The sequence below is a fragment of the Metopolophium dirhodum genome, chromosome 8, assembly GCF_019925205.1.
Source record: "Metopolophium dirhodum isolate CAU chromosome 8, ASM1992520v1, whole genome shotgun sequence".
Lineage (NCBI taxonomy): Eukaryota > Metazoa > Arthropoda > Insecta > Hemiptera > Aphididae > Metopolophium > Metopolophium dirhodum.
The window spans coordinates 14,694,580-14,721,484 of record NC_083567.1 but is presented as its reverse complement, the minus strand read 5'-3'; the positions used below and the strand labels follow the sequence as shown (position 1 = coordinate 14,721,484).

Below are 26,905 nucleotides of genomic sequence, written 5' to 3'. Positions count from 1 at the left end.
ATTTAAACGACTTGTTGATTAGCATATAATTAAAACAGATAATAATAATGTATTGTTTATTATTGACACGTCGATGCACAGCCACAAACGTTCGCGATTTTTTTCGATCGCGTTGTGTTTAGGTATACATAATATTATATAAACGATTCCCCCGACTGAGGTCCCCCCTCTATCAGCTCCACATTTAAATTTTTAAACAACCGTAAGTAAATGTAAAATTATTTTAATATCTTAATATGTAAAATGCGAGATACTATTATTTCCTGTTTACTTTAAGATTTAATTATTTTTTCAAACGATTTGTTCACATTCTCTTCCCTTTCACGGGTCGATGTTACAATTGTACGCGTACACATTACCATGTATACGCGACGGGTGGTATGCCATCCCGGAAGCTTTGTTATTACCAGACACCTGTTTTTATATTACACCCGGACCAGACCATTATAATCATATTATATAATATGATATTTTTCAGGCACCGGCACCGGAAAAAATAATACAATATAATATAACAATTACAATTTAAATGAATACTAAAAATATACAGTTTGTCTTTGTCGTTCAGATTGAGTCAAGCCCGTGTCGAGCGTTTTAACATAATAGTATTACCCATGAGGTCAAGCATACTTGATTTTTTTGCCCCTCTTACAACATGTAACTTTTCGATTTTACACCCTACATAATATAAGCTAAACACACTATAAAATTAACAAATATATAATATATACACACACACTCCACACTTTTAGGTTACATCCAAATTATAATAATATTTTATTAAAACGACACAAGACAGTCGGTTCGAAATTCACCATAAGCTCGAGCTAACCGAACAATTCGGTTGTGAACAGCGCCATTTAATATGGTACATATATAGTTATATCATATTATTATAGTAAAGTACTTAATTTTAGAGTTGTAGACTAAACGAGTCTTTTTATATTGACAAAGAACCTCTTTCAACTACAGTGCTAAATTAAATAATATGATTGTATTTAATTTTTCAAAATATAGTACCATGGTAAAAATGTCTCGAGTACCTATACGTACTGTTACAAGTTGATCAAACATTGTAAATATTAATAACATGTAATGCGAGTGTACTTTTAGTTGTATGATTATACCTTAAGTCAACATAGTAATATATAAAAAAAATTATACAAAAATAAACGTGGAAAGTAGAAAAATACAAATATTTTATAAACCCCATCATTCTACTTTTATACTATTGTTTTAAAATTAAAAATATGTTCAACGCTAATTTATTACTGCTAACTTTGCGTGCCCATCCATATAACTCACTGGAACCATTATAGATTACCACGAATCAGGAAGTTGAAAATAGAAATAAAAACGACATCGATGACATACTTTCTTGATATAATATTACATATTTATTTACCGAATCACGGTGTCACATCCACTCGGTGAAATAGAAACCGGAACCTTTTTACACATTTCGAAATACGATAAAAAATTCAGTAGACTTTTGATGAAACGGACGGTACAACTTGACATCGTGAAACGCAATTTTCACTTTTCCCTCAAGAAGACATCCGGGTTGAAGTGCTCGCAATAAAAATATGTTCGAGATGAGTTCAAATCACAGTTCGTGTATCTATTTGATAACTTTTTTTTTTAATAATATGAAAATCAACAGAACAATATTAAATTACATAAAGCATATAATGGTCTCGACAACAGTGAAGACAAATACTCGATGTCAGATTGTATAGTGTCCTTTTCGTGAAACAGTACACTTCTTAATAATAATGATTTTTTTTCACGTTTTACAAAATGTAAAAAAAACAATGAGAGAGAGAGAGCGATGAACGATTTAACTAGTAATATAGTAATATATATTTATTAATTTATGTATACTGCTTTTATTTTGTATTTATTTTGCATATTAAATTACTCGAGTAAAATGGCTGCCTGACGTAAGGACGTGTAAATTAATATTGTGGTATGGTAGGTGTGGGGAAATAGAGGAAAAGTGCTACTAAATATCAATAATTATGCTGTTCCTGCATGCTTGATTTTAAACTTATATACCAGTATATTTACGTTTTGTTGACTTTCCATTGAATTGTAAAACTTATTATTAAAATATATAATTCTATAACCACATTATATTATATATACTGTCCATTTGAACAAAAATAATTGCTTTTAGAGTCCACATCACTATAATAACCATATTCAAACTCAAAGAAAAATCGTGGGTGCACCCCCCTGCGAGACGCATATCTTTGAGTGGCTATTATTTTATATGCCCATTGACGAATTTCATTTTTTTTTCTTTTATATACATATATTGAGTCTGTTATTTACGAGCTGAGATATTGTAAAGAAAACATTGTTCACCGCCATGTCTCTCTCCATATATATATTTATTTTTCAAAACTTTTCTCCCACTTGGTAATAAAGTTATTTTTTATGTGTTTATTTCTTTTGTCAGCTATTTGTCCTCGTGCACGCGAATCCGGGAGGTGTACAATATTTCCGATTATGGGCAAAGTTTTCCTGCAAAGGATCCAATTACAGTTGCAATTCAAGGCTTATGTGGATTTCAGTTCCGATTCTGGGGACCTCGTATACTTTTATGTTTGACCGGATTTATAGTCGAAACGACCCTCTGATTTTGGTGGAAAATAAAAAGTCTCCGAACGAACATGCGACGACCAAAGCAGCTGCGACCATGAAATGCAAACGAATGGAAACAAACAATATTTCATAAACATTTCGATAGTATTATAATAATCGTCTGGCATTTGAATGTACATACTTAATATATTTTTTGTCATTGGCCAGAGGCAAAAAAAAAACAATCCAAGCCTTTATCGCAAACAAAGTACCTATATGCCTACATAATATTATATATTTACGAGCTATGAGAGCAAAATATTATATTATATTTAAAATAATATATTATTATTAAAATAAACTATAAAGGTGTCACACGCGTATATGATGATTAAACTCCAAGGCGCCCAAAGGATTTATAATAATAACTATTTCTTTATTTACGAACGATGTAAAATGTTGGTTATCATAACCGGGTAATGCTTCAGACTCGGAATTCATATAAAACAAATGGCCCGCGTAGGTACTCGTAGAGAATTTGTCGTAAAAAAAAACGCATTGTATTATCGAAAGCGCTGTTCCGACGTCACGAACGAGCAAAAAACAAATAACTAGTTTATATAATATGGTCGTTTTCCGCGACATAGCGATACTTCCGTTTATAAGGGACACTTTAATACCGGCTATGGTAATATAGTGGCTATAATAATATTTCACAGGGCGGCCTTGTGAGCATTACCATATTTCCGTTGAACTACTACACCGAAGCAAAACGTAAAATCTTGACGTGGTCGGTGGCCCTCTGTTTAATAATACATAAACTGTAGATTACCTGCAATATATGCCATGCGCACACACGAGGTAATAATATTGTCACCGCAGACAATGATGAAGGCAGTAGAAAATACGCTTACCCAGCCTGCAGTGCTTAAATTGGGTAAAAATTAGAAGGGTGATGTAAAAGTGCAGTAACAATTAAATGTACCTGAATATTTAAACGACAATATACTACTTATATATCTATAATTAGAAGGGATACGCAAACATTTTTTTTTAAAAGGAGGGGGACTCCGTCTCTTGGCGTTCCACACAATTCAAACACTGGTTACCTACCTACGTATGATAGTGTATACACTGTGAATAGAGTATAGATTATGGCAATATTCTGTTGTGTCACCGCTGTATTATCACTATGATGGTTTTATTTTATTTTTTTTTTCACGAACACTTTTTACGCGGTTTGAAGTCCAAACGTTTTTCTCTATTTTTTATAGTTATCATTTTCTAAGTATATCAACTGTAAAAAATATTTTTCAAAAAAACTAACATTTACCGAGAAAATGACTGCTAAGCGATAAAAAAAAATCCCTCTATTTATTATCATCCTGACTATTACATATTACGGCGGTACATACCTATGTGTTTATGTGCGGAACTATTGGATTTTATTATTGGCGTGGTTTACAGTTTTCGCCAAAGTGGACTTTCGCGTGTGGTTTTTATAGTTTTATCGTATATAATATGAAACATAATAATACATATTATTCCTGCTCCGTATCTGCGCATTCGTATCCACGTGTTATTGTCTGATAAACATATTTTGTATCATCTTCAAATTTTCGTAACAACGCAAAACGTCAGAAAAAAGGTTAGGTAGAAGGTGTGGTAGAAGGTGAGGTAGAAGAAAAAATCACAGATTTCGTTTTGCGCTCTCCGCGCGCGTCTCTCACGTAAACTAAAGAAATCTTTATTTATTCGGTTATAACAATAAAACAAGATGCGGCCAAATCCCGAGATCTAATCGATTTTTTACGACTCTGGTGTAATACACAATAATATTGTAAATTACCATAATGTTATTGGGTGTTTCTTGTTTCCCCGTGATCGATATTCGTGGTCTGGTTAAGATTTTCCTGTGACACGTTTCGATTATCTCTATCGTTCGAACTGAAATCTAGTTGGTAAAAGTTGGTACAGGTACTGTACGAAGTCATCATTTTTGGATCTTCCCAGAAGTTTCATCGAACGTGAAAAAAATTATGATTGATTGCTTGTGCGAAAATTCTAATAAATCAAAATACTATACTGAAAGAGGATATTATTTAGCAGTGAACCTATATTTGAACATTTCAATGTCACTGTGAGTGGCTAAGTATATAATATTACAATAGATCACAATAGAAGGATCTAAAAAATCTGACATAGGTAGGTGTAGTTGTGTGATGCGAAATCGTTATAGAAGTCATAATCATATATAGAGCATCAAAAAATATTATACCTAACAGAACCAATCACGCGTATTGGATATAGGTGCGAATTGCAGTCGGTCGATAAAACAGAAATACGGAAATAACAAACAATACCTATATAATCATTTCCCCGTACTTTTATTGTGTCGTCGCGCGTATTACACCGCAGATAGGGTTCGCTTAAAAGGATATTTACAAAAAAAAAGGAAAAGCGTGAAAATGGCAAACTGCAGCTGCGGTACACGCGCTCAACGAATATATGCAAATTATTATTATCATGAGTACATATATATATAATATTATATAGACTCGCGTGCACTAGTCCCGCGATTCTGCGCCGTCCGTGATTCAATTAAATGCCCTTTGTACCATCAATATTGAATTTGAAAAATATAAAACCGTCGACATTTGAAAAGATATAAGATAATTTCTTTAATTTAAAATTCGATACGCCCGCGCACGTTCATTAAACTCCTATTGAACGTGTTTCGCGACCATATATATATATTTTATAATATTATTATATTAATTGTGTGCGCACCGCAGTATAGTCAATTAATACTAACAATTAGGGCACGGATGTTGTTGCGTTAGCAATTTTTCATCTGCCGCTTCAATTTATTGCTATAAGCAAGTTTTAAACGCGTTTCGTATAAGCATTCGAATTAATATATAAAATTTCCAAGCGCAATTTTTTCAATTTTTGGAATTTTATCAATTGTATTGCTGATTTGTTGCATTTACTCTTTTATAAAACAATTTTAACTGTTGTTTTATTTTGTTTAAGTTTATTTTGGTTTTTACTTATTGACTCCAAATCTAAGAACTTGTAAATAATAATATGAACATTTAAACAAACACATTTTTTAGTCCAATTCATTATGTTTAAGATAGTAGTTAGGATTACCTATTCATATAAAATGTAAAATATTATTATTTTTTTTTTGTAGAATTGAAATATTGTTTAAGAAAAATAATGAGTAAGATGAAAATAAGTATGAAATAATTTTTTATTAAATATTTATTTGAAGTATACAGTAAACTGTAAAGTAAATAAAAAAATGATTATAATGGATTAATAACCATATGAATTAAAAGCATTTATAACGAAGCATTCTTATTTTTTAGTGCATTACTGCAATGAAGTGTACAAGTTTTTTACTACTTCCTACTAATAGTAATAATAATATAGTTCCGTTAGTTGTACGTGACGACACGTCGCCGATGATGTATCATTAGTGAAACGGACCGTATTAAACAGTGTTTAAGTATATAATAAGTATCGCAAAACTGCGATGATGAAGAAAGTATCGATTTGACCGAAAATCTCTCTCTTTATAGACATGCACCATCATAATCATGTCTTCTTCCCGGTGTTCGATGTTTGTCGGCGATATCGTGGTTTAGTTATATAAGATAAATTACATAGTAATAATATTATGGTAATGGCGATAACTATACATTGACGAACGCTAATGTTTCGTTAAACAATAACGACGGACAATATTCGCGATTAATCTCTCGCAAACAATATTATTATTATATTATTATTATTTGCGCGACTATTATGATTTGACGTTTAATTGAAATTCGTTAATGTACGACCGACTTTTGTTGATATATTTTATCGATGGCGAATGGCGTCTATAATGAATTCGTAACTTCAGAACAATAATAATTGAACAGATGATGAATAACCATTGTATACTATATATACAGTTCGTTGAAATAACGATAATGACTGTTATTGTTATTTTTTTAATTCCTATTATCTCCATTTGCACTTGGTAAAAAATTATTATTTTTCCATTATACAAGCTACAATGCCCACATATTTCCTCTTGTATAATATGAATAATTCATGATATTGCTGCTGTTATTTTAAATCGTATTTCTCTTCGGCGTTTCAAAAACAAATTACATATTAAGTCAATACAAGAACTAATTTTTTCTGAAAAACTCAACATTTTTAAGTTGCATTAAAAAATTGCACCTATCGGTTGACTATAAATTTAATTTTTACGGCAAGAAATCTGTACCGATACTCTAAATTTGTATAAGTCAAACAATACTATTAATTTAACTACAGAAAAAAAAAAATTAAGTGTATAATATTTTGAATGCATACATTCGGGTTTTTGAGTGCAAGTTTCGAGATTTTTTCAATACTACAAGTCCTCTGCCGTAATCAAAACTGATGATTTAAATGGAATATAAATTACCACACTTGTGTATGATTCGTCTGTTTATTTTAATCTGTATAATTATATAAGAAAAACGATTCTGAGCGAAAACGGCCAGTCAGCCTATGATAATATCAAGTATATTTGATGATATTATTGTAAATAAAGTAATTTATATAATATAACCTATTTACGTGGAGCCTTGTTTTAAATGTTCAATCCTTAGCTACAAAAGTTGAACATTTTATATATTTTGTACTACAAAATAATTATTAAATTATAAATTTCATAAATGTTGTCAAAATTTGAACTTTAAATGCTTATAAAAAAAAATTGCGCCTATGTATTTTTAATATTTTTCAACTGCTATTGTAACAATATATCAAGAACCTTGTATTAATTATTCAAGTTTTTCTACCCAACAAATAAAATTTTATTGATATTTATAGAAAAAAAAACTAAAAAAATTTAAAACTAACAATGTCCGTAAACAACTCAAAAAGAGTCAAATTATTTTCAAAATTTTATCGTGTATAGAAAATGCTAATATAAACATTCAGTCAAAATTTCATGTACCTACGGTCATTTTTTTTAGAGTTGCACCAAAAACCAAAATCGATTTTCTCGTAAACAGAAATTCCTTAATGTTTCTTTTGTTTTTCACGACGCTTTTGAAAACTACTCGGAAATGTTTACTTTTGACCCCCCCCCCCCCCCCCCCCCCCCCCAAAGTACCAACTAGATTCACTTTCCTATTAGAAAAGTTGCTGTTGAAGAAAATCCAAGCACTTTTACTGTCCTATAAGGTGATGACAGACACAAAAAATAAAAATTTAAAAAAAAAACATTCATCATTATAAAATCAATACATTCATCTCTTCGCTCAGAATCTAAAATATACATAACATGACAGGCGTGTAGCTAAAATGCCTATCCAGGACGCCGTCTTAACATATTTTTGACGCGGTCGCATTGTAATACATGATTACTGGTTAGAAGAGTGTCATCAATAATGATTTTTATTATTTACTGGATGTTAAGTTTATTTAAACGTTAAAAAATAATTAAGAAAAAATTATTAGCATAAGGTCCATCGTGTGAGATTAAGTAACTTATACGTTCTAAAAGAATATGATTAAAACCGAAAATCAGTATTTCAAAATATCGAGTTTTCGATAAATTTAAACGTTTGTAATTAACTTTATGCTGTAAATCAAATTACAAATATTGAAGCAACCATTAAATTAATTACTGTAACATAATATTGTAGCGGTAGACGGTTTCGTCAACATTTAATTATGCACGAAAATCCACAAACCTCATAAATTCCCAATTAATAATAATAACAGTTCTGGGAAAGATCAAAACGGAAACGTATAAGAACGACCGAAGCGATATAATTAAGTGTACGCACTAAAGCTGTCTATCCACTTACCTACGCATTTTAAATTATTCGTCAGTACAGGAATCATATTGCAAACCAAAGTTAATCTTCAACGTCATCGGTTGTTACTGTCATACTGTGTAGAAAGAAGTGAACATATAATGTTTTATTATCATACCACATATTATAGTACCTATGTTAATTTCAAGCAAACAGTGAGTATAAAAAGAAAAACATTCTCAAAATGTTTTAACATGCGTATTTGAGAAGACGGATATGCTCAACAAATAGACATTTGTCGACTGATTGGTTTATTAAATATTTAAACATACGACTTCAGAAGATTTGATTTTTACAAATATATTTTTTTTTTGTTTTTTTTTTTGCCTTATCGGTGCACTTTTTACTATGCTGAAAGTCATGTACTTATTCAGTTCATTTTTAACTCCACAAATAACGAAAACAATTACTGTTTGGAAGTTCTGTTTTGTAAATAATATATTATTATATCGGTATATCCACTTATATAATTTTAACTTTGTGTTTCATAATAACAAGCCTCCCTATAATAGAACTGTGTCGAAATATTTTACGCATACAATAATTATGTACCTAGTCATGTTTTTCAACTCACAGAACGGATTATTTCGGTCAACTTTTGTTTTATACAATTTATTTTTTTCATAATAATATATTATAATACCTACCTACTATAATAGTCGCTTCTGTAACCCGATTACTTTGATAGCAAATTAGACGTTGTTCGTTTATTAACTAAAATATGAAACTTTTTTTTTCTCCAAACCACTAAAATAGCCGAATGAAAGCCAGTAAGAGTTAAGGATAATAATAATTCTTTAGCAATAGAACATAAGCGTATACAATGAATTTACATTTGAATTATGACTATACAATATTATGATGACTTGCCTACGATTTGTAACAATACAATAGAGCGTTACATAATCGATCTTAGTGATCGTTGAAGGCATATAAGGAGAGAAACACCAACCTCGCGTGAAGACAAACATAATAATGAGCCACCCCACCAACATGGAGGAAGCGCTAGGTGAAGTCAATACGGATGATATTTTTAATTTTTTCAACCCCACCGATCTTATATACTTATTGTAGGTAAATAATAAAAAAAAACTTTCAATGTAAATATCATATTATTTACGTCTTAAATCTCATCAATAATGTAAAAGGATTTGTAAATATAAACCGTTGTAAAACTTATATGCTAATGACCTCTTCACCAGTCAAAGCCTTCATTTTAATAATAATAATAATAATATATATAAAACAAATAATAATAATTTAAGTATACGTGTGCCATTACAATAATTATATTATATTATATATCTACGAAAACTCATTTACCTGCCAGGGACGGTCTGTACTTGATCGCATTTTTGTAACTCGACACGGCTGCTTCGGCGTCGCCTTTTTCCCGCAGCAGATTCCCTCTGTAACACACACATAAATATAAGTGTAATTATATTATTTTTATGTTATTTAGGGCACGCGCACCACTACGACGTTATTTAGTTGTATGTTCCAGCGTCGTCGTCGTTGTTGTTTTTACTATTACTGTTATTATATCATTATTTGCGTATACACACGCCGTAGTAAACCATCTCGGCTTTTCGGCGGAATGAACTAGAGCAGCGGCTGTCAAGTTGACAAATTGCCGTTGTGGAAAAGCTAAAACACGCCGGCATAATGCACACACACATACACGAGCGCGAGGAGCTTGAGCCGAATATTGTGTTCTATTAATCATATCGCCCGGGACAGACACACGCGTGACTAACGAAAATAAAAACGGAAGGAAACGACTGCGACGGGAGAACCATGTAGCAATGCGCTTATAGAGAAATTTCACGCTTAGTTACACCAACACACACACACACACACACACACACACACATATGGTATCATACACGCGGTTTAAAGTCTAGTGTAATATAGCGTCCTTTTATAGTAATGATCGTTATTGTCGACCCCACCCCCGAAATGCCCGCATGGGAGAAATGAACGTTACAGCAGGAGACGCGCGTTTGGTGGAACGCGTTGGAGACACGAAGGAAAAAAGTGGTCGCAGGCGCTGGGCGGGGTGCAACAACGAAATTTAATGGCACGCATATAATTCGTGTGGCTCGATCCGAATTTAATGATTTAATATCCGCGCCGAGCACTTAACGCGTTCGAAACTATAATATAATATAAATAAAATATATAAATTACAAGACGCTTAACAGTAATATTTGCATGTCATATACCTACGCAAGCGACACGGGTAATACGTGTTCAATATAGCAGCACCGGTGGCTGTTGTAGTGCTCTAGCGTGTGTGCACCGCTTATGGCGTACGATTTATGTATAAATTATAATATATAGGTACCTATATGTATTATGAATATTATAATATTATGTTACGCATAGTCATAGACGTGAGTTCAATATAGTAAAACATTTTCTATGCTGTTTTTGTGCGATATCCACCACGTATAAAATATGTGGTTTAATATTGTGTGTGTGTGTGTTAGGAGGAGGGGATACGTCAAGGTAACTTAGATTATGAACGATATAAAATTAAAAAAATAGTGATGCCGAAGAGAAACGTGTACGATATATGAGTTCCAAAAGGGATATGCTGTTTGAGTTTAAGTAAAAATAATGATCATCGACCACACTATTGTAAATATCTCCTAGAATATTATGTTTTCGGATTTTCTATCGCGCTCTAAAACTGCATCGGTACAACCTTAGATTATATACTAAAAAATATTTTTGTGTTCGTCGTCGTAAAAAAAGTAGTTGACGACTGCGTATAGAGGTAAATATACGTTGTGCAGAACATGCGACTTCTTGATGTACTTTTACGAATTAACGACATTGACAATAATAATTACCGATGTGCTCTTTCCTAAATATATAATTATTGAAGAAAAATTTAATTATTTATCAATATAATATAAGATGCCGTCTTTTGCTGAATGTTTCCGGTCGGAGATCGTATAGATACAGATATTATAATATTGCTCGTCGACAAAAATTAATAAAGTAGATAGGTACGTAATCGATGCGTTCCGGGAATTAAATCTTAAAAGGGATAAAATCAATGGCGAGAAGAGGAAAAAAATAGCGTCAGACAATATTGCGTGCTGATATTACAATATCGTACCGTGAAAAGAAGTTTTGAATTTCTCGTGCGTTCGGTGAGTATTGATAAAATATAAAACGTCGGATCTCGTCTTCTAATAATTACAATTATTATACTATAATAAATCCGATCTTCGGTCGCAAAATTCAATATGACGAGCGTACGTTATAATATATTTTACGATGTACATACGCTGTAAATCGATGTTCGATTGTTTAAAGAAAAAAATATGACATTCAGTGACCGGTTTCGATTATTCGCTATACCCAAAAAAGTTAACATTTCAAATGTAAGCACATGAATATTTCGTAGACACGATAATAATTATTGTGATTTCGCTGTTTAATGTTTGTATTCGGTCCGTTTGACTTTCGTATTATTGCGTTTTCTAGACAACGGCGAACTATACACGACGATAACTTTACGATGCGACTCTTTCCGCACCGGACTCATTTTGTTTTTCTAGACCCCAGTTTTATCTGCTTTATAATATGGACATTGGACATAATATGGTATACATCGTAAATATTGTATACATTATACGTACTACGTACATAAACATCAGCTAATTGATTTTTTTTTGTCTACTCGTTTGTTTTTATTCCCGACGAGCTATTATTACTCGTTGTTCTGTTTTTCGTTGTACAGTACAGTACGATACGCACATCATTGCAGAGTGTTCGGAAATTTTCAGTGGGAGGCTATGTTATAGCTTATATGTCAATTAAGATCATTTGTGGGAGTTATACCAAATTTACGAATAGCCTCCATCTTAGACAAACGCCTATCATAAAAAACAATTGATAACGGCTTAACCACGAAAACCACGATATAGGTATATTAATATAGGTATGGTATATCTTAGTGCGTTATTATAACTGTATGATATACGTAGATGGGTAAATTGTACTATTATATATTAGTCCGTCTTTTATATTATTTAGGCATTAGCGTTACATAATTCGATGCGGCTTTTAATAATAAGAGATAAATGATTTTACATAAGTTTATACCGACAGGGTGTCACATTTCATACCTAATTTTAGTTTACCTAATCTTTACTATATAGCTAATATATAGTATATGATAACAATTAAACATAATACATTGTATATTATGATTAATATAATTAACAAGTCAAATTGATTTTATTTTTGTATCAAACATCTTAATGATTTATTCTTGACAAATGTAATGCGTTCACGCCGTTCATAATACATCAAACTAAAATATATATTGGAATAATTGTACCTATAATTTTTATAATATTTACTGATCATAATATTGATTTTATTCAAAGAATACAACTGTACGGTGACCACTGGCTGTACTATTACATAGAAGAGCTGGCGATCGGACTACTCTGTACGGCATTTGCCGCGGGGTCGGGCAAAGTTATCGTGAAAAAAATAAATATTCACACGCGCACTCTCCGTCGCGAAGTATAATGTATTGTATGTTTGTATATACGTTTACATGGCCGTTTATAATGATGATGTGATGCGCGGTGCGACGACGCAAATACACGAACACATATATGACGAGGACGATGACGATGACGATGACGAAGATGATGATGACGACGATGATGATGATGATGATGATAATGATGATAATAATGTACAGAGTACGCACAACTTTATATTATATAAACATGGCGATGGGGGTGGGAAAACTGAACTATTACGACTACAGAATTTGCATGTTATACGTGTGCGGGTTTGTTTAAATGATTTATGAGCGAAATATACACGCACACTGTGTAGCCGTTATACACACGTGGGCTTGTGCAAGTGTGTGTGTGTCTGTGTATGATATTCACGACATAGTATAATCTCGTGTTCGGTCACTTAGCCCCGGCTCGCAGCTCGAGTTAGCGGACAGTAGTCGCCGCCACTGCCGCCGTTTTAATGCGTATTCATTGCAGTGCATAAAAGAGCACCGGCCGGGCGAGGGGTTGCGAGAGTTTTAGGGGTGTGTTGGTGTGCGCGAGAAAGAGACAGCGCGTGAGGGGATGACGGGGAGGGGGTACGCGGTGCGCGCACAAAAGACAATTTTAATTACAATGCCGCGGTCGGGGCGGCCACCATAAAATACAGTCACTCCGGGTTTAGTGCAACGAAAACATAAAATTAGTGGTCGTTAACGGTACGCGTACGTATTATTATCATGCATACATGCATATACATACACATATATATACATATATACGTGCGAAATGACCGGCTTTTAATTATATGTACGGCGGTTCTTATTTTTCCGTATATTATAGGGCCGGCGGGCGACCTTTGCGGTGGCTATTTCGGAATACTTTCGTGCGCGTTTTAATATTTTTTTTTTCGACCCGTGCACCTGCAACGGCCACGCGGTCACTACCTACCAGGGCCGACGGACGCAAATTATAATTTCGTAGCAGTGAATATTATTATACTGGACCGACGAGTTCTAGCATGCCGCGCGTCTATATAACGGCTGCTGAGGATGTTATCACACTCCTTCGATCAATGTCTTGGTTATCGATATTATATGATTTAAATGCTTGCTCACGATATGCAACAGCTTATCTTAGCACTACAGCGCTCCTCTGGTAAAATGTAACGCTGCAGCGTTTACGGCTTTTATTATAGACAGTCCGCTGCAACGTATAAATCTTCTGTTGGATTTTTCGCTATCAAGATTTGTTTGACCACCAACATCGTTTAACTGCACCATCTGCGACGACGTCATTTCACAGGAAACGTATAATAACTTGCCACGGGAAATATGTACCTACATAGTATTACGCGCTCAGGCCACGAAAGAAAATTATTAAAATTACACAGAATATTAAACGGATGTTATAAACGTTTAAAAGATTTGATGGGGACGCGTGTAACGCGGTTCTCCCTGCAATGATGATGGAGCGATTAACGGAACGAAAAAAAATTGTAAGTGCTATAATATATCCTCTACTACCGGGTAAAAAACATACACACTGCACAGGTGACAAAAAGTTTCCAAATCTGTGGCGCGGTAGCGCTTTTATTGTGCTCAAATAATAATAATAATACGTTATTACACGAGCTATACGTTTCGTGGGGTATAAATCTCTACGGGGATATAAAATACTTTAATGTTATGATTAACGGATGAACCAAAATGTAACGCGAACAATACATGGCGAAAAAAAATATTATATTTTCCCGTCACATATAATACCAGCTATTGTCGAAATGTAATAGGTATTATTGGACTTTGAAAATTCGATCTGTCACATCGCTCTCGCCGTATTGGTACAATATAATAAATATATACATGCATATACGTCATGAACGACACACTACAATATATTATTGCACTAGGCCATGTGTATCTCGATGTGAAACCCAATTTTATAAGGGTAAATTATGCACTATACATATATTATATTATAGGTGGACTTTCCATAATGGTGACATTTGATTCTGTCCGTGGTCCGTCAAAAGATCATAAATCAATAACAAATATTAAACTCTACAGCTTTGTAAAGTATAAATTTGTGGCGTTTTCAGACGTCTCTATTAAAAATTGAGTAGCATTTTTTTTTACCCAAACAGTAATTTTTTGTTTAAAAATGTTATTATAATAATATTGTCATTACAAAATGTTGTCTGGGTATGGCTATTGGATATAGAAGTCATTATTTTTTTTTACTAAATTTACGTTATTTTCAATAATTTAATATAATAAATTATTATCAATTCAACCAATCTGTGTATATATGTACGTGAGATCGTGTTTTTGATTTCGATAAAATCGACTGCCCACGCCACCAAAAAAAATATTATAATAATAACAACGACAATGACATTTTTGTTTCGCCATTTTTGTATTTCACAAGACCGTGGCTTATTGTTTTGTTTCTTTTTTTTTTAATGATTGTAGCACATATTGTATTATACGTGCATGCACACAATACAGAACTATACAGTTCGTGTATTCATGTGGACCTATGAAACGAGTATTGTATACGCTGTACATTATAAATATTGTACTACCCGTAACTACGTTAAAATAATATTATATACACAAACGGGGTGCACTAGAGTATGACAACTGACAACTTATATGTCATATTATGTAATTCGTATCCAATAACTTTTATCCTAGTCTAGGGTTTAACAAAAATTTTGAATGTGCATACCTATATGTATTATAATAATATTATTGATAATCGTAATAGGTAGTTAGAAAGGTAAAAAAAAATAAAAACTTAAAAATATCGACGAGAACGGAAACGATTACTTCTGGTGGTTAGTTAATTATTTTACATTTTTCAGTCACCCTCATATCTGTTACACCCTGTATATTACCTTCATTATAACCAACCGTTTATAAACATTTTTCTACAATATTATACGCGGAATTCCAACGATATTTCTGAGCCCGCGAACACTACGATTTCTCATATTTTCATCGTAATAAAAATACTCGCAGGAGTGCTGCAAAACGAGCGGTTGCGGAAGTTTAGCCAGACAAACATTTTGTTTTGATAATGATATTAACGGTATTTTGACAGCCATTTCTGTTAAACATACATGTAATACATTAATACGTCATATAAAATATATTTTTCGATATCCCGTGTACTTATCTGGTTATATGAGTGTACGATGATGATGATTCCGCAATAAAGATATATTATCACAACAGAAAAGAAATGTTTTTTTTCTGGACCAAACATTTTTTTCGTTTAATTATTTTCAATTATTCATATAATATTATAATATTGGTTAAAACAATAAAAAAAAAATCTTTTTTTTGTCATTTTATCGCGATGATTTGTTTTCAGTTTTTAATGACCATCGCCCGTTCGTATACCTAATAATAAATAATAATAATAATTTCTTTATTACCGGAAAAAAAAATATTTCCATTTACAAATTGGTTATTAATTATCGAGAACCTATATTTATATGCATTCAAGTAAATAATATATTTAATTTTCTGAAACAGAATACTATATAATATTTATGATGGTTTTGTTGAGTAAATATCAAATAAGAAAGCGGTTATATATAAAAAAAAAAAACATTTAAAGACGAGATGCGGGAAACAGTGGTAGCCAAGGAAGCTTTGTGAAATAATTGTACTGCATGAGTATGTTGCAGTCCGAACTTTAAAGAAATATAACTACATTATATAACTTCACTAATTCTGATTTATCATTTGCGCACCGTAATAAAAATATTCTGCTTTACAGTTATGAATAAATGAGTTATCGTTAAAAAAAGTAAAATACATTAAAAATCACCAAAAAAAAGTAAAAAGAGGATTCGATTTAATTTAATCAAAAAAAAAAACTGTAGTGCTGTATAGTAAAATAGTCGTTTGGAATATTGCGTATAAACATTTTTACGTTCAGTTGAACAAAAACCGTCTACAAGCGGTAGAATAGAATCACCCTGTATGTACCTATGTGTGTGTAAGTTTGTGTAAGTTAGTGTGTATGTGTGTGTGTGTGTGGGTGTGTGGGTGTGTGTAAATATACGCTATAAGTACACATTATACCTGTACCTAGTCGTAAAACATGTATTGCGTATACTCGAGGGAGATATATTAGGTAATATAGGTAATATAGGTACCTACGAAATCAAATATGCAATTTACAAATTTAAAAACGCTTCGAAATAATATCTAGAATTAATGACAATCGGCCGATGATAAATCAATTTATGATTTCGTGTATAACATTGCTTTTAAAATAATTACTATCTACCTGTGCAGACTGTTCAGAGACTTATTATAATATTATAATAACAATTCCTACCCGCGTATAATTATTATTATTCTTATTATTATTTATTAACGTCGTTATTATCATCGTTATTTTCACTATTACGGTCGTCGAAACGTACGGATATATTTTTAATCCAGTTTGATAGATTAAACTTCGATAAACAACTTTGTAACCGATACGGCCAAAATATGTTGTTTTTGACGCCAACTTATTTTCGGTGTGTTTCACCGGGAAAACTTTCGCGAAAGTGACGTGTGGCAAACAAACACTTCTATATTTTTTCCCATTTTTCCCTTCGTATTCGCCACGTAAGGTATCCTATTGCTGTCCGATTAAAGTACAACGGCTTATACACATAAACGCGTATAATATTATATACGTATCCGTATATTACAATATACCGCCAAAACCGTACACGACATGTGTCATGCAAAAGCACTCACACACACACACACACACACACACTCACACCTACACATATTATAAACCATTATTCAACCCTCGACTGACGATCAAAGGCCACGCGCCGTTTCGCGAATATTGAATATAAAGTATTGAAATGCCGTTTAAACACGATTTTTTCCATTTCCAACGATTTAAAAGGAAACAATCGGGCAATTTATGCGTGGTTACGTGAGGTATTTTTGACAAATACGATTAAAACAAAACTTAACATAATCTAATCTTTGAAAATATTAGGTAAGTCTATATTTTAATGTTTTTAATTTTAATTTTAATTACCATGTTTTTATAATAATAACATTAAAAGTCTGTCGTAAAATTGTCCGTCGATAATTTAGAAGAAAAAATATCGCTTATCGCACGACCGTTGTTTTGATTAAAAAAATTAAAAAATAAAGCCTAGAGCGGCCTAGAGGCTAAAGGTACTAAATTAGCTATTTATCTATAGTTACTTTTTAACAATCAAATCGGTTCAGATGACGGAAAAAAAGTTTAATAGTTATTCAAAGTTTAAACACTAACTATAATGTTTAAAAAATTGGAAACTTTGAAATGTTATAAAATGTAAGTGACTTTCTACGTCATAGCCATCAACATAATTTTATGCAACTGTATTACCCATCTAAACTTTTTTTTGAACTTTAAGGGAATATTTTTTCAAAAATAATATCAAATAGGTATACAATTAAAATTTAAAATAGTCGGAAATTGCTCGAAATCCAAAATAAAATATTTTAAAATTTTCTTCTGACGTTTTTTTGTCGATGTTGACTTATAAACTTAATAATAATAAAATGAAAGCTCGCCAATCTTATCTCACGATTAAATTCATGTGAACTCATACGATGTGTAATGTGTGTAGTAGTAGCTATGACTCAGAAAGTCGGAACTTTATGCAATCCATATTTGTAATAAATTAATATATTTAAAATAAAATCAGATACCCACATATGTGTCTTATGAGTTATGACAATATGAAAGTTTTTTCTATTGCATATTGTTTTATGTTTTGCATATTATTTTGAAATAGATATTGAAAAATCGATTTTCAAACTTAGAAATACTGAATTGGGTACCATTGGACCATTTTCTACCATGCAGATCAATAATAGTATATTAGAAAAATAAACTAAAACATCTCTGCGAGGAGCACAATTATGGCAGTAGCAACGATATTCCCAATCCACTAAATACTATTGTTAAATTAATTAGAAAATAGTAACCTTGTGCCGACTATAATGACATTTCAAAACGTCTGTTCCGCGTTTGAATTTGCGTATATCATTATTCGTATAGGTACACTCTATATTTAAAACGTATATACAAATTTATCTTTCTAAATTTGTAATTCATAGTAATTTCTAAATGAAAATATTTTGACCAAGAGTCATTACAATATCATACCACGTCATTGTGTGTAATACTAATATTATTGTAATTATTACTTCTGCACACGCCACTCGTCGTGTTAATCATTGATTGTCGTACGAGCGAGTGCGGACTGGACGACAATATTCAAACCGTAATAATAAATCACCTTTCTTGACTTTCCCGTTACCGGCTGTATAATACATTATGGGTATTAAAATATAATATAGGTGACTATACCACTCGAACGAGTAAAAATCGTTTTTCTCAATAATTATCATCACGATCATAATATAGTAAATATAATAATAATAATAATAATGATCGAATTATTATACGCAGTGAACGAATTCGCCGGAAGTATAATTGCGTTTTGTACTTACTCACACTCGGCAAAACGTTTTATCGAATACCTACCTATTGTTTTGTATTCTATTGTTTATTATAAAATTATAATAATATAATATACACACGTTTTGCAGTTGCATATAATATATCACGCGTACGTTAGTGCGCATGCGCGTGTTTGCGTTTAACGAGCAAAGTACTTACCGTGCTTCGTTTATATATATATATATACGTATATAATAGTACATAGGTATAATATTAGTATATAATGGGTAAACACGCTGAACTTTTTCAATGGACTAACGAGGTTGAACTGACATTGAAATCTCAACGGATATGGCGTGAACTGTTGTACGATAATTATTATTACGCGTATATAATATCGCATTAAAAATAACACATATACCTATTAATATTATATGTAAATTAAAAAATATAAACGTTTTGCGTGCAATCGAGTGAACAATAATATATTTACAGGATCTCGTTAAAATTTCGAAAAGCGCGAGAAATGAATATAAGAAAAAGTGCTCACGTCAATGAGCGATCCGCATAAGACAAAGATACTATTCATATTAAAATCGTTAATTAATGTCAAGTTTATGTCATGTTTTTTTAATTCACGCCGACCCAGCAACGCAGCTATAGTGTATAGAAACATCCTAGTTTCAGAAGTTAATTTTGAGATTTTGATATATTTTGTGAGATACGACTAACTTTATGTTTAAAAATAAAAAATTACAATTCAATCATTATTGTCTTTATTAAAATTGTGACTATGTATATATATCATAGGTATTTTTTTTGGGCTTACCCACGGGTCTCAACCTACAAATATACCGTCGAAATCGTTTTTGGAACCCACGTTGTGCACTATATATTATTATTATTATTATTTACTACGGAATGAGATTACCTATAATAATATCGTGTTTGCGTCCGAAATCGGAGTTTGCTTCAAACGATCGGGGTCGTGTGCGCATAATATAATCGTATACGGTGGTCGTGGGTACGGGCGGCAGTAAATATAATATTATAGCATAGTCGTGACCGTCGTATAGACATAATATATTAAATATCTATATAGTTATGCTGACTCGTAGTCGGAGAGATGCACGCGAAATCATTGCAACGGCAGCATCAGCGGTTTTCGGATACATACACCCTAAAATATGTGCACAATAAATTACCGTTGGTATATCATCATTATTATTTCCCAAGACGTTTCCCTCCCTTACCCGTCGTCGCGTCTTCCCACCAACATACCCGGAAGAGTCTACAGTTTGGTATCTATATAATATAACGTCGTAATATACGCGCATACAATAACGCCCATCGTATCGATAAGATTGATATAAACTTAAACTTGTCAGGTGGCACCGCTGGGAGCATTCCTGTTCTAATCTTAAACGTCATTGTCAAATTTGTCATCAGACTTAAGTCTTATTATACCATAATATTATGTTTGTATAGATTTTAAATAAATTATAAATTAAATAAGTATTTAAAAAAAACATATATATTTATGAAAAAAAAAACGTATCGATAATAATATAATAATGACATTGACATTACAATATAGGTAGGTAATACCTATACTCGAAGAAAAAAAAATGTTTTTGATCGCAAAGATTAAGACCGTACCGGTCACCAAGCGCACACGTCAGGCAGAGCTCGAAACATAAAAACGTATCGTCGCGGTTTGTTTCATACCTAATAATCTTATAAATAATCAGAATAGGTCACACGCATCTTACACACTCCTTCCTCATATCCAAAGAACCTGCCCCAGTATGCGAAGCATGCAAGGAAAACCTCTCGATCGACTACATCGTTACTATATGTTCAAAATACGCCGAAGTTCGCAACATTTTCCTACACCATACATTTAAGCAAACAATTGTAAATATTTCAATCTTGTTTTTCTTAATCTCTTTTATCTGTGTGTTTTAACTGCAAGCTATAATAACCCATGATGTTGAAGCTTTTACTTTAAATAAAAAATAAATAAATATTATAAAGTCTTCAATGTCCCTTAAATAACCAAAGTACAACTATGCAGCAGCCCACTGACTTTGCGGTGCGCCTATACGATCGCACGAGGTCTCGTACATTTATTAATACAGTAATCTCACCATCGACGGTTTTACATTAAAACTGCATTTTGACGGTCCTCTATAATGTATATGCATCTACAGGGCGTGGATCTTAACTGTGAGCGGAGGAAAAGGGGAATCACCCCCCCACCACCAGAGACTGGTGAAATCTAAGATAAATTTAAATTTATTCGATGCAATATATTTGTAATACATTTTTATGGGATATCTAAATGTTTTGTGATTTGATTTTTTATTAACTATACCCTTATTCCCAACTATGTAGCACATATTTAAGAACTTATTGGACTAAAGAATATTTAAAATTTTGACAGCATGCACTGCAGCAGACTGTAGTAAGAAAATAAATATGTAAAACTGCAAACACGCCCATTTGTCTTATTAACATTTTTAAGCTGGAATCTTAACCAACGTGTGAATCCCCCACCACCTATGACTATGTTGTGGATCCATGACTTCGAATCTAGCTCCTACTATCCCGTTAACACTCGAAATATCTGGTGGTGGTGGAGTAAATACTTTCTCTTTACACTTAAAGTATATTTATATATATATATACGTAGATCGCAATACCTATTAAATAAGTACCTACAAAGATAAAAATTAGAATAATAACATTATAATGTACCTACTCAATATTATTGCGGATTATTGTATTCATTCCACGGGTCGTCACCGATACGAATTACGCGTGTACACGGTATATATTATATACGATTGAGCGCGGCAGGCGATTTGCCCGAGACAAGCACCAACCCCCTCGGGGCACGGATTCACTCCCGACCACACACCATCTGCGTCTCCGCCATGTCACCGATCAACCACCTTCGAACCGCATACATTTTCCCAGTTCGCGGAAATATTGACAGAAAGCTTCCGCACGGATAGCTCATCTCCGTTTTGTTCACCCCCACCGCACTCCCGCGTGGTGTACGTCCCGTAAATCACCCCTCTGCGTTCGCACACACACACACATATATTGGAGCCATGCCGTCATCCTTGTACATTCTTCGTACAGTATACATATATTTTATATATATATATGTGTATGTGTGTGTATGTGTGTGTGTGTGTGTGTGTATAAATATCCCTTGTGTACGGTCGTATCATGTACGGCGTGAGTAAGGGATAGACGGAGTTTGGGGACGAGTGGTGGAGTGCGCTTCGCAGAGGGTACGAACCACCACGTCTTGGCGGAATTTACATCAGAATACCCTTGTGCAGCATCCGAACATACCACCGACGCCGGACACGTATCGAATAATAATAAATATATATGGTCCGCGCGCGTCGCGTTGCTTCACTATTCTATACCACTTTATATATATATATCTATATATTATATAATATATACCACGATATAATAATATACGTATATATTTCATATGATGAAACACTATGCGCACGCACACACACTGCAAAGCTATGTTACTATGTTTAATATATATATATATAAGTATACTATCTCGAAACAGCTCAGTCCTCGCCAAAGGCCTCGTCTCCGGAGAGACAGACAATGTGATCGGGTATGAATGAAGGGTATGGTGGTGGTGGTGGAAAAGCCTCCGGACCGACATCCCACATATATGCGCGAACTGCGCCGCCGACACGCCATAATCTAACATCGGTGACCCATGAACGACTACGCGATACATAATATATAATATATATGTATAAACGTTATATTATAACATACACCATACCCTGCGTTTTTTTTTTTATCGGTTTGCGATAAGCATTTTCTTTATGCGCGAATATCGAATAACAACAACAACAACAACAACTAAACATACAATAAATAAACACGAGTTTATGTAATATTATGTAAGTACAGCACATACGCCCGTTTTATAGCGCAGGCCACGACGCAAAGACTTTGTATAATATAATACCGAAGGCTCGTGAAAATATAAAATTTTAATAGTTGGCGGCGGCGTTAGTGGTAGTGGTGATGATGGTGGCCGGGAGAGAGGGAGAGCCAATCCAATAAGACGTTAATTATTTCACATCAACTATTAGAATAAGGGTAAATCATGCACGTAAAACCTGTCTGACCAGGTATTGGTGTGAAATCGTCAACGAGATAGTGATGTCAAATCAATATTATGTTTTTTTTTTTTTTTAATTATCATATTTATGATCAATGCGCATAGATAATATTATTAAATATTATTTCCCCATGCAGTGTTTTGATATTTTTCTTTTTCTTTATCAAAAAAAGTGTTCGTGTATAACAATAAAATTATAGCAGCAGTAAGTTGACCTCGATATCGGATGAACTTTCTGGCGAATTCGAATTTATTTATTTCGTCATAAAATTCTAGTACACTTTTTATTCAATGAAAATCTACAACGAAATCAGATGACGTAAGTGCATATAGAGCATCGTTTTATATTTATTTTTTTATACATTTACAAGAGCGTAATATGTTTTGATGGAATTCTATGCAGACGTGTCAATTTAAAGTTGAACGACAGAGAATTTTTTTCTTCGGTATATATTATATGCTATTTGAAAATCTATTGTTTTTTTCTTGACGGGTGTTCGAAAGTTGTTCGAAACTTCTTCGACAAATAAATAAACATATATATGGTATAATACATAAAACATACATATTATATACTATACATAAATAAATATCTGGTGCTTAGAAGAATTAGATTACACTATTGTAGTTCGTATACGAACCGGATGTAACCATTGTTACCTATAAACAGAACATCTCTTATCAAATAATTTTACGATTAATAAAACTATCAAAATCGATCGTTTCTAATAAAAATAACCAATTATAAATAATGTTGTTCTGTTTTCTTTGGCGATAAAAGTTGGAACTTAAAAAATTAATTTCTTTATTGCACATCTACATCGTAATAAGTATACCGCAAATACTTAGCGGATGCACGCCGTTGTATCTATAGTCAAATTAAGACGGACAGCGAAAATCCATTTCCCACTAACGTTGTGTGTACAGTGTACGTGTACGTGTACGTGGCATGGTTTTATTGGAAGTTTTGACACATCAGCCAAGATAAAGATACTGCGAAGGGCAAACTCAACAAATTGTTATTATTATTTTTATAACCGAAAATTTGACTCTAACTTTGCTATTTCAACAAATTATTCTACCAAATTATGCATTTGTATGCATAAATAATTCAAAATTATATATTATTATATTGTATTATATACTATAATTATGAATTTGTAACGACAAAATATTGCAATATATGATATTAATTTTTAAATATATGTAGCTGTATTGTGTTATGAAACACTTGAATATATCGGTTGTAAATCACTCTCACACTGTTCTGCGACTGTTCTACACCAATATGAAAAAAAATTAACTAGTCCTCAGCCCTAATTGAAACCACTATATATTTTAATAATATAAACTACACGCGCCCCCGTCGTCGTACGTGCACACGCGTATCCACTTGGTAGCTGGTCCTGTTATAGATAACATAGGTATATCAATATAATATAATACGTTTCCGATGAAAAAGACGACGTGCGTTCAAAATGATAGGATATTCGTAGGACAAGGAAAATTATGATAAATAAAGTGCACATCGCTCACGGGTACATTAATGACGATAATTATAATTGATACGCTTATATACGCGTCGGATATCACATTATAATGTATCGTATATTATAATATAATAGGTACTTGCATCCATGCATACAATATATACGTATTGTTATTATAATGAATAAACGACTGGAAATCGATACAGCACTAGAATTTAATTAGCGGTGTAATTCGTATACATATCAATGAATCGGCAGCAGGACGAGTAAATATATACCAATTACTGGACGGATCGGTTGATTGACGTTTGTTCGAATCATGTACCGGTTATAATAATAGTGATAATACGTCAGCTGGTTAGCAACACTTAATTCGACACACGAAAGTCAAACCAGCAGACTATATAAATACGACTATACCTATATATATATATATAGCTGCTATAGACGTACTACGCGATTTAAACTTAGTCGTTGGATACATCAGGTGCAACACGAATGCGCAATTTTATTTATTTTTACCTGTAAATAACACGGTACGACTGCAAACTATACCTATAAAAAACGCAATTGCACGACAATATGAAAAAAAAATGTAATTTCACAATATGTATTCCTAGCCTATTACAGTCACAAAAATAATTAAGACGAAATAAAAAATGATTTAGTAGGTTTTAACGATAGGCTTTTTAAGAATGTTATTTTATTTTCGTGCATATTGCAGCAGTACTAAGTACAACACTATATGTACCTGTAGGAAGTTTAATATTGTAATAATACGATGTTACTACTTATCATCACGAAAATGCGATTCCGATGTCTGTGAGTAATATTTTTATTTTAATGATGTTTTATTAAGTTCAAACATCTACTGTGAATCAATTAAAATTATTCGTTTAAATAAAAATTATATATAATATGAAATCAAAAATAATTGTAAAACCACATAACATCTAAATATATATAAGTAAATAACCTTTATATTCACCGTTTTCCATTCAACTTAGGACACCACCATATTTCACATGGATCAAACCCAGATGACAACATCAAAATGTTTATTTTTATAAAACAAATCAATCTAACTAATGACAAAAAATAAAAATAAAAAAAAATACTTTTATATCGCAGCTTATAATATAATATTATAATTTAGTGGTAACAGTAAAAACTTCTAAGCCTATAATTATAAGAAGAACGCAATTGTGAATTCATATTTCTTTCGATTCATACCTACGCAATTATTTGTTATACTTTCGGGTAAAAGAGTTAAACGATTGAGATCGTAGAATATGCGTAACTCGTACTACACAGAGTCGTTTCGCAGTCACCTTTAAAATTAAAATTCAACGTCGAAAATGACAGACGATTATTAGATATTATGGTAATATAATTGAATATTAAATTGCTCGCAATGCAACTGACATCATAGCACGATATGATGCAAAATGCGATCAAAATATTATTACAGCGATTTTGTTTGTACAGTTTTGCTTATGTATATTTTGTACCTTCTTGTAATTAATAAGAGGTTTTGCTTACGGTGTATTTTCCAAGCACGTTTATTAACGTTTCGAAATATCTTTAACCCCAACAGAGTTCCTTCGACTGCAATATTACATTATGTGACATCTATTTCGCGGATACTCTCGTCGTACAATATTACTCAATAAGTATAAATCGGCTCAGAACCTATAATCATACATATTGTGAACTATTTAGTACACACGCTCACGACCG

At 32.5% G+C, this 26,905-nt stretch overlaps 1 protein-coding gene across 3 annotated transcripts in view; it reads right to left on the bottom strand.

Moving 5' to 3' along the window:
* Positions 1 to 26,905, bottom strand: part of LOC132951127 (protein O-mannosyl-transferase TMTC2-like) — a 322,298-nt gene that overhangs the window by 58,639 nt on the left and 236,754 nt on the right. For all 3 annotated transcript variants that reach the window (XM_061022843.1, XM_061022844.1, XM_061022845.1), the window contains one exon: positions 9,789 to 9,874. In XM_061022843.1, the coding sequence (XP_060878826.1) occupies positions 9,789 to 9,874 (86 nt within the window). The remainder of the gene's footprint in view (positions 1 to 9,788; positions 9,875 to 26,905) is intronic.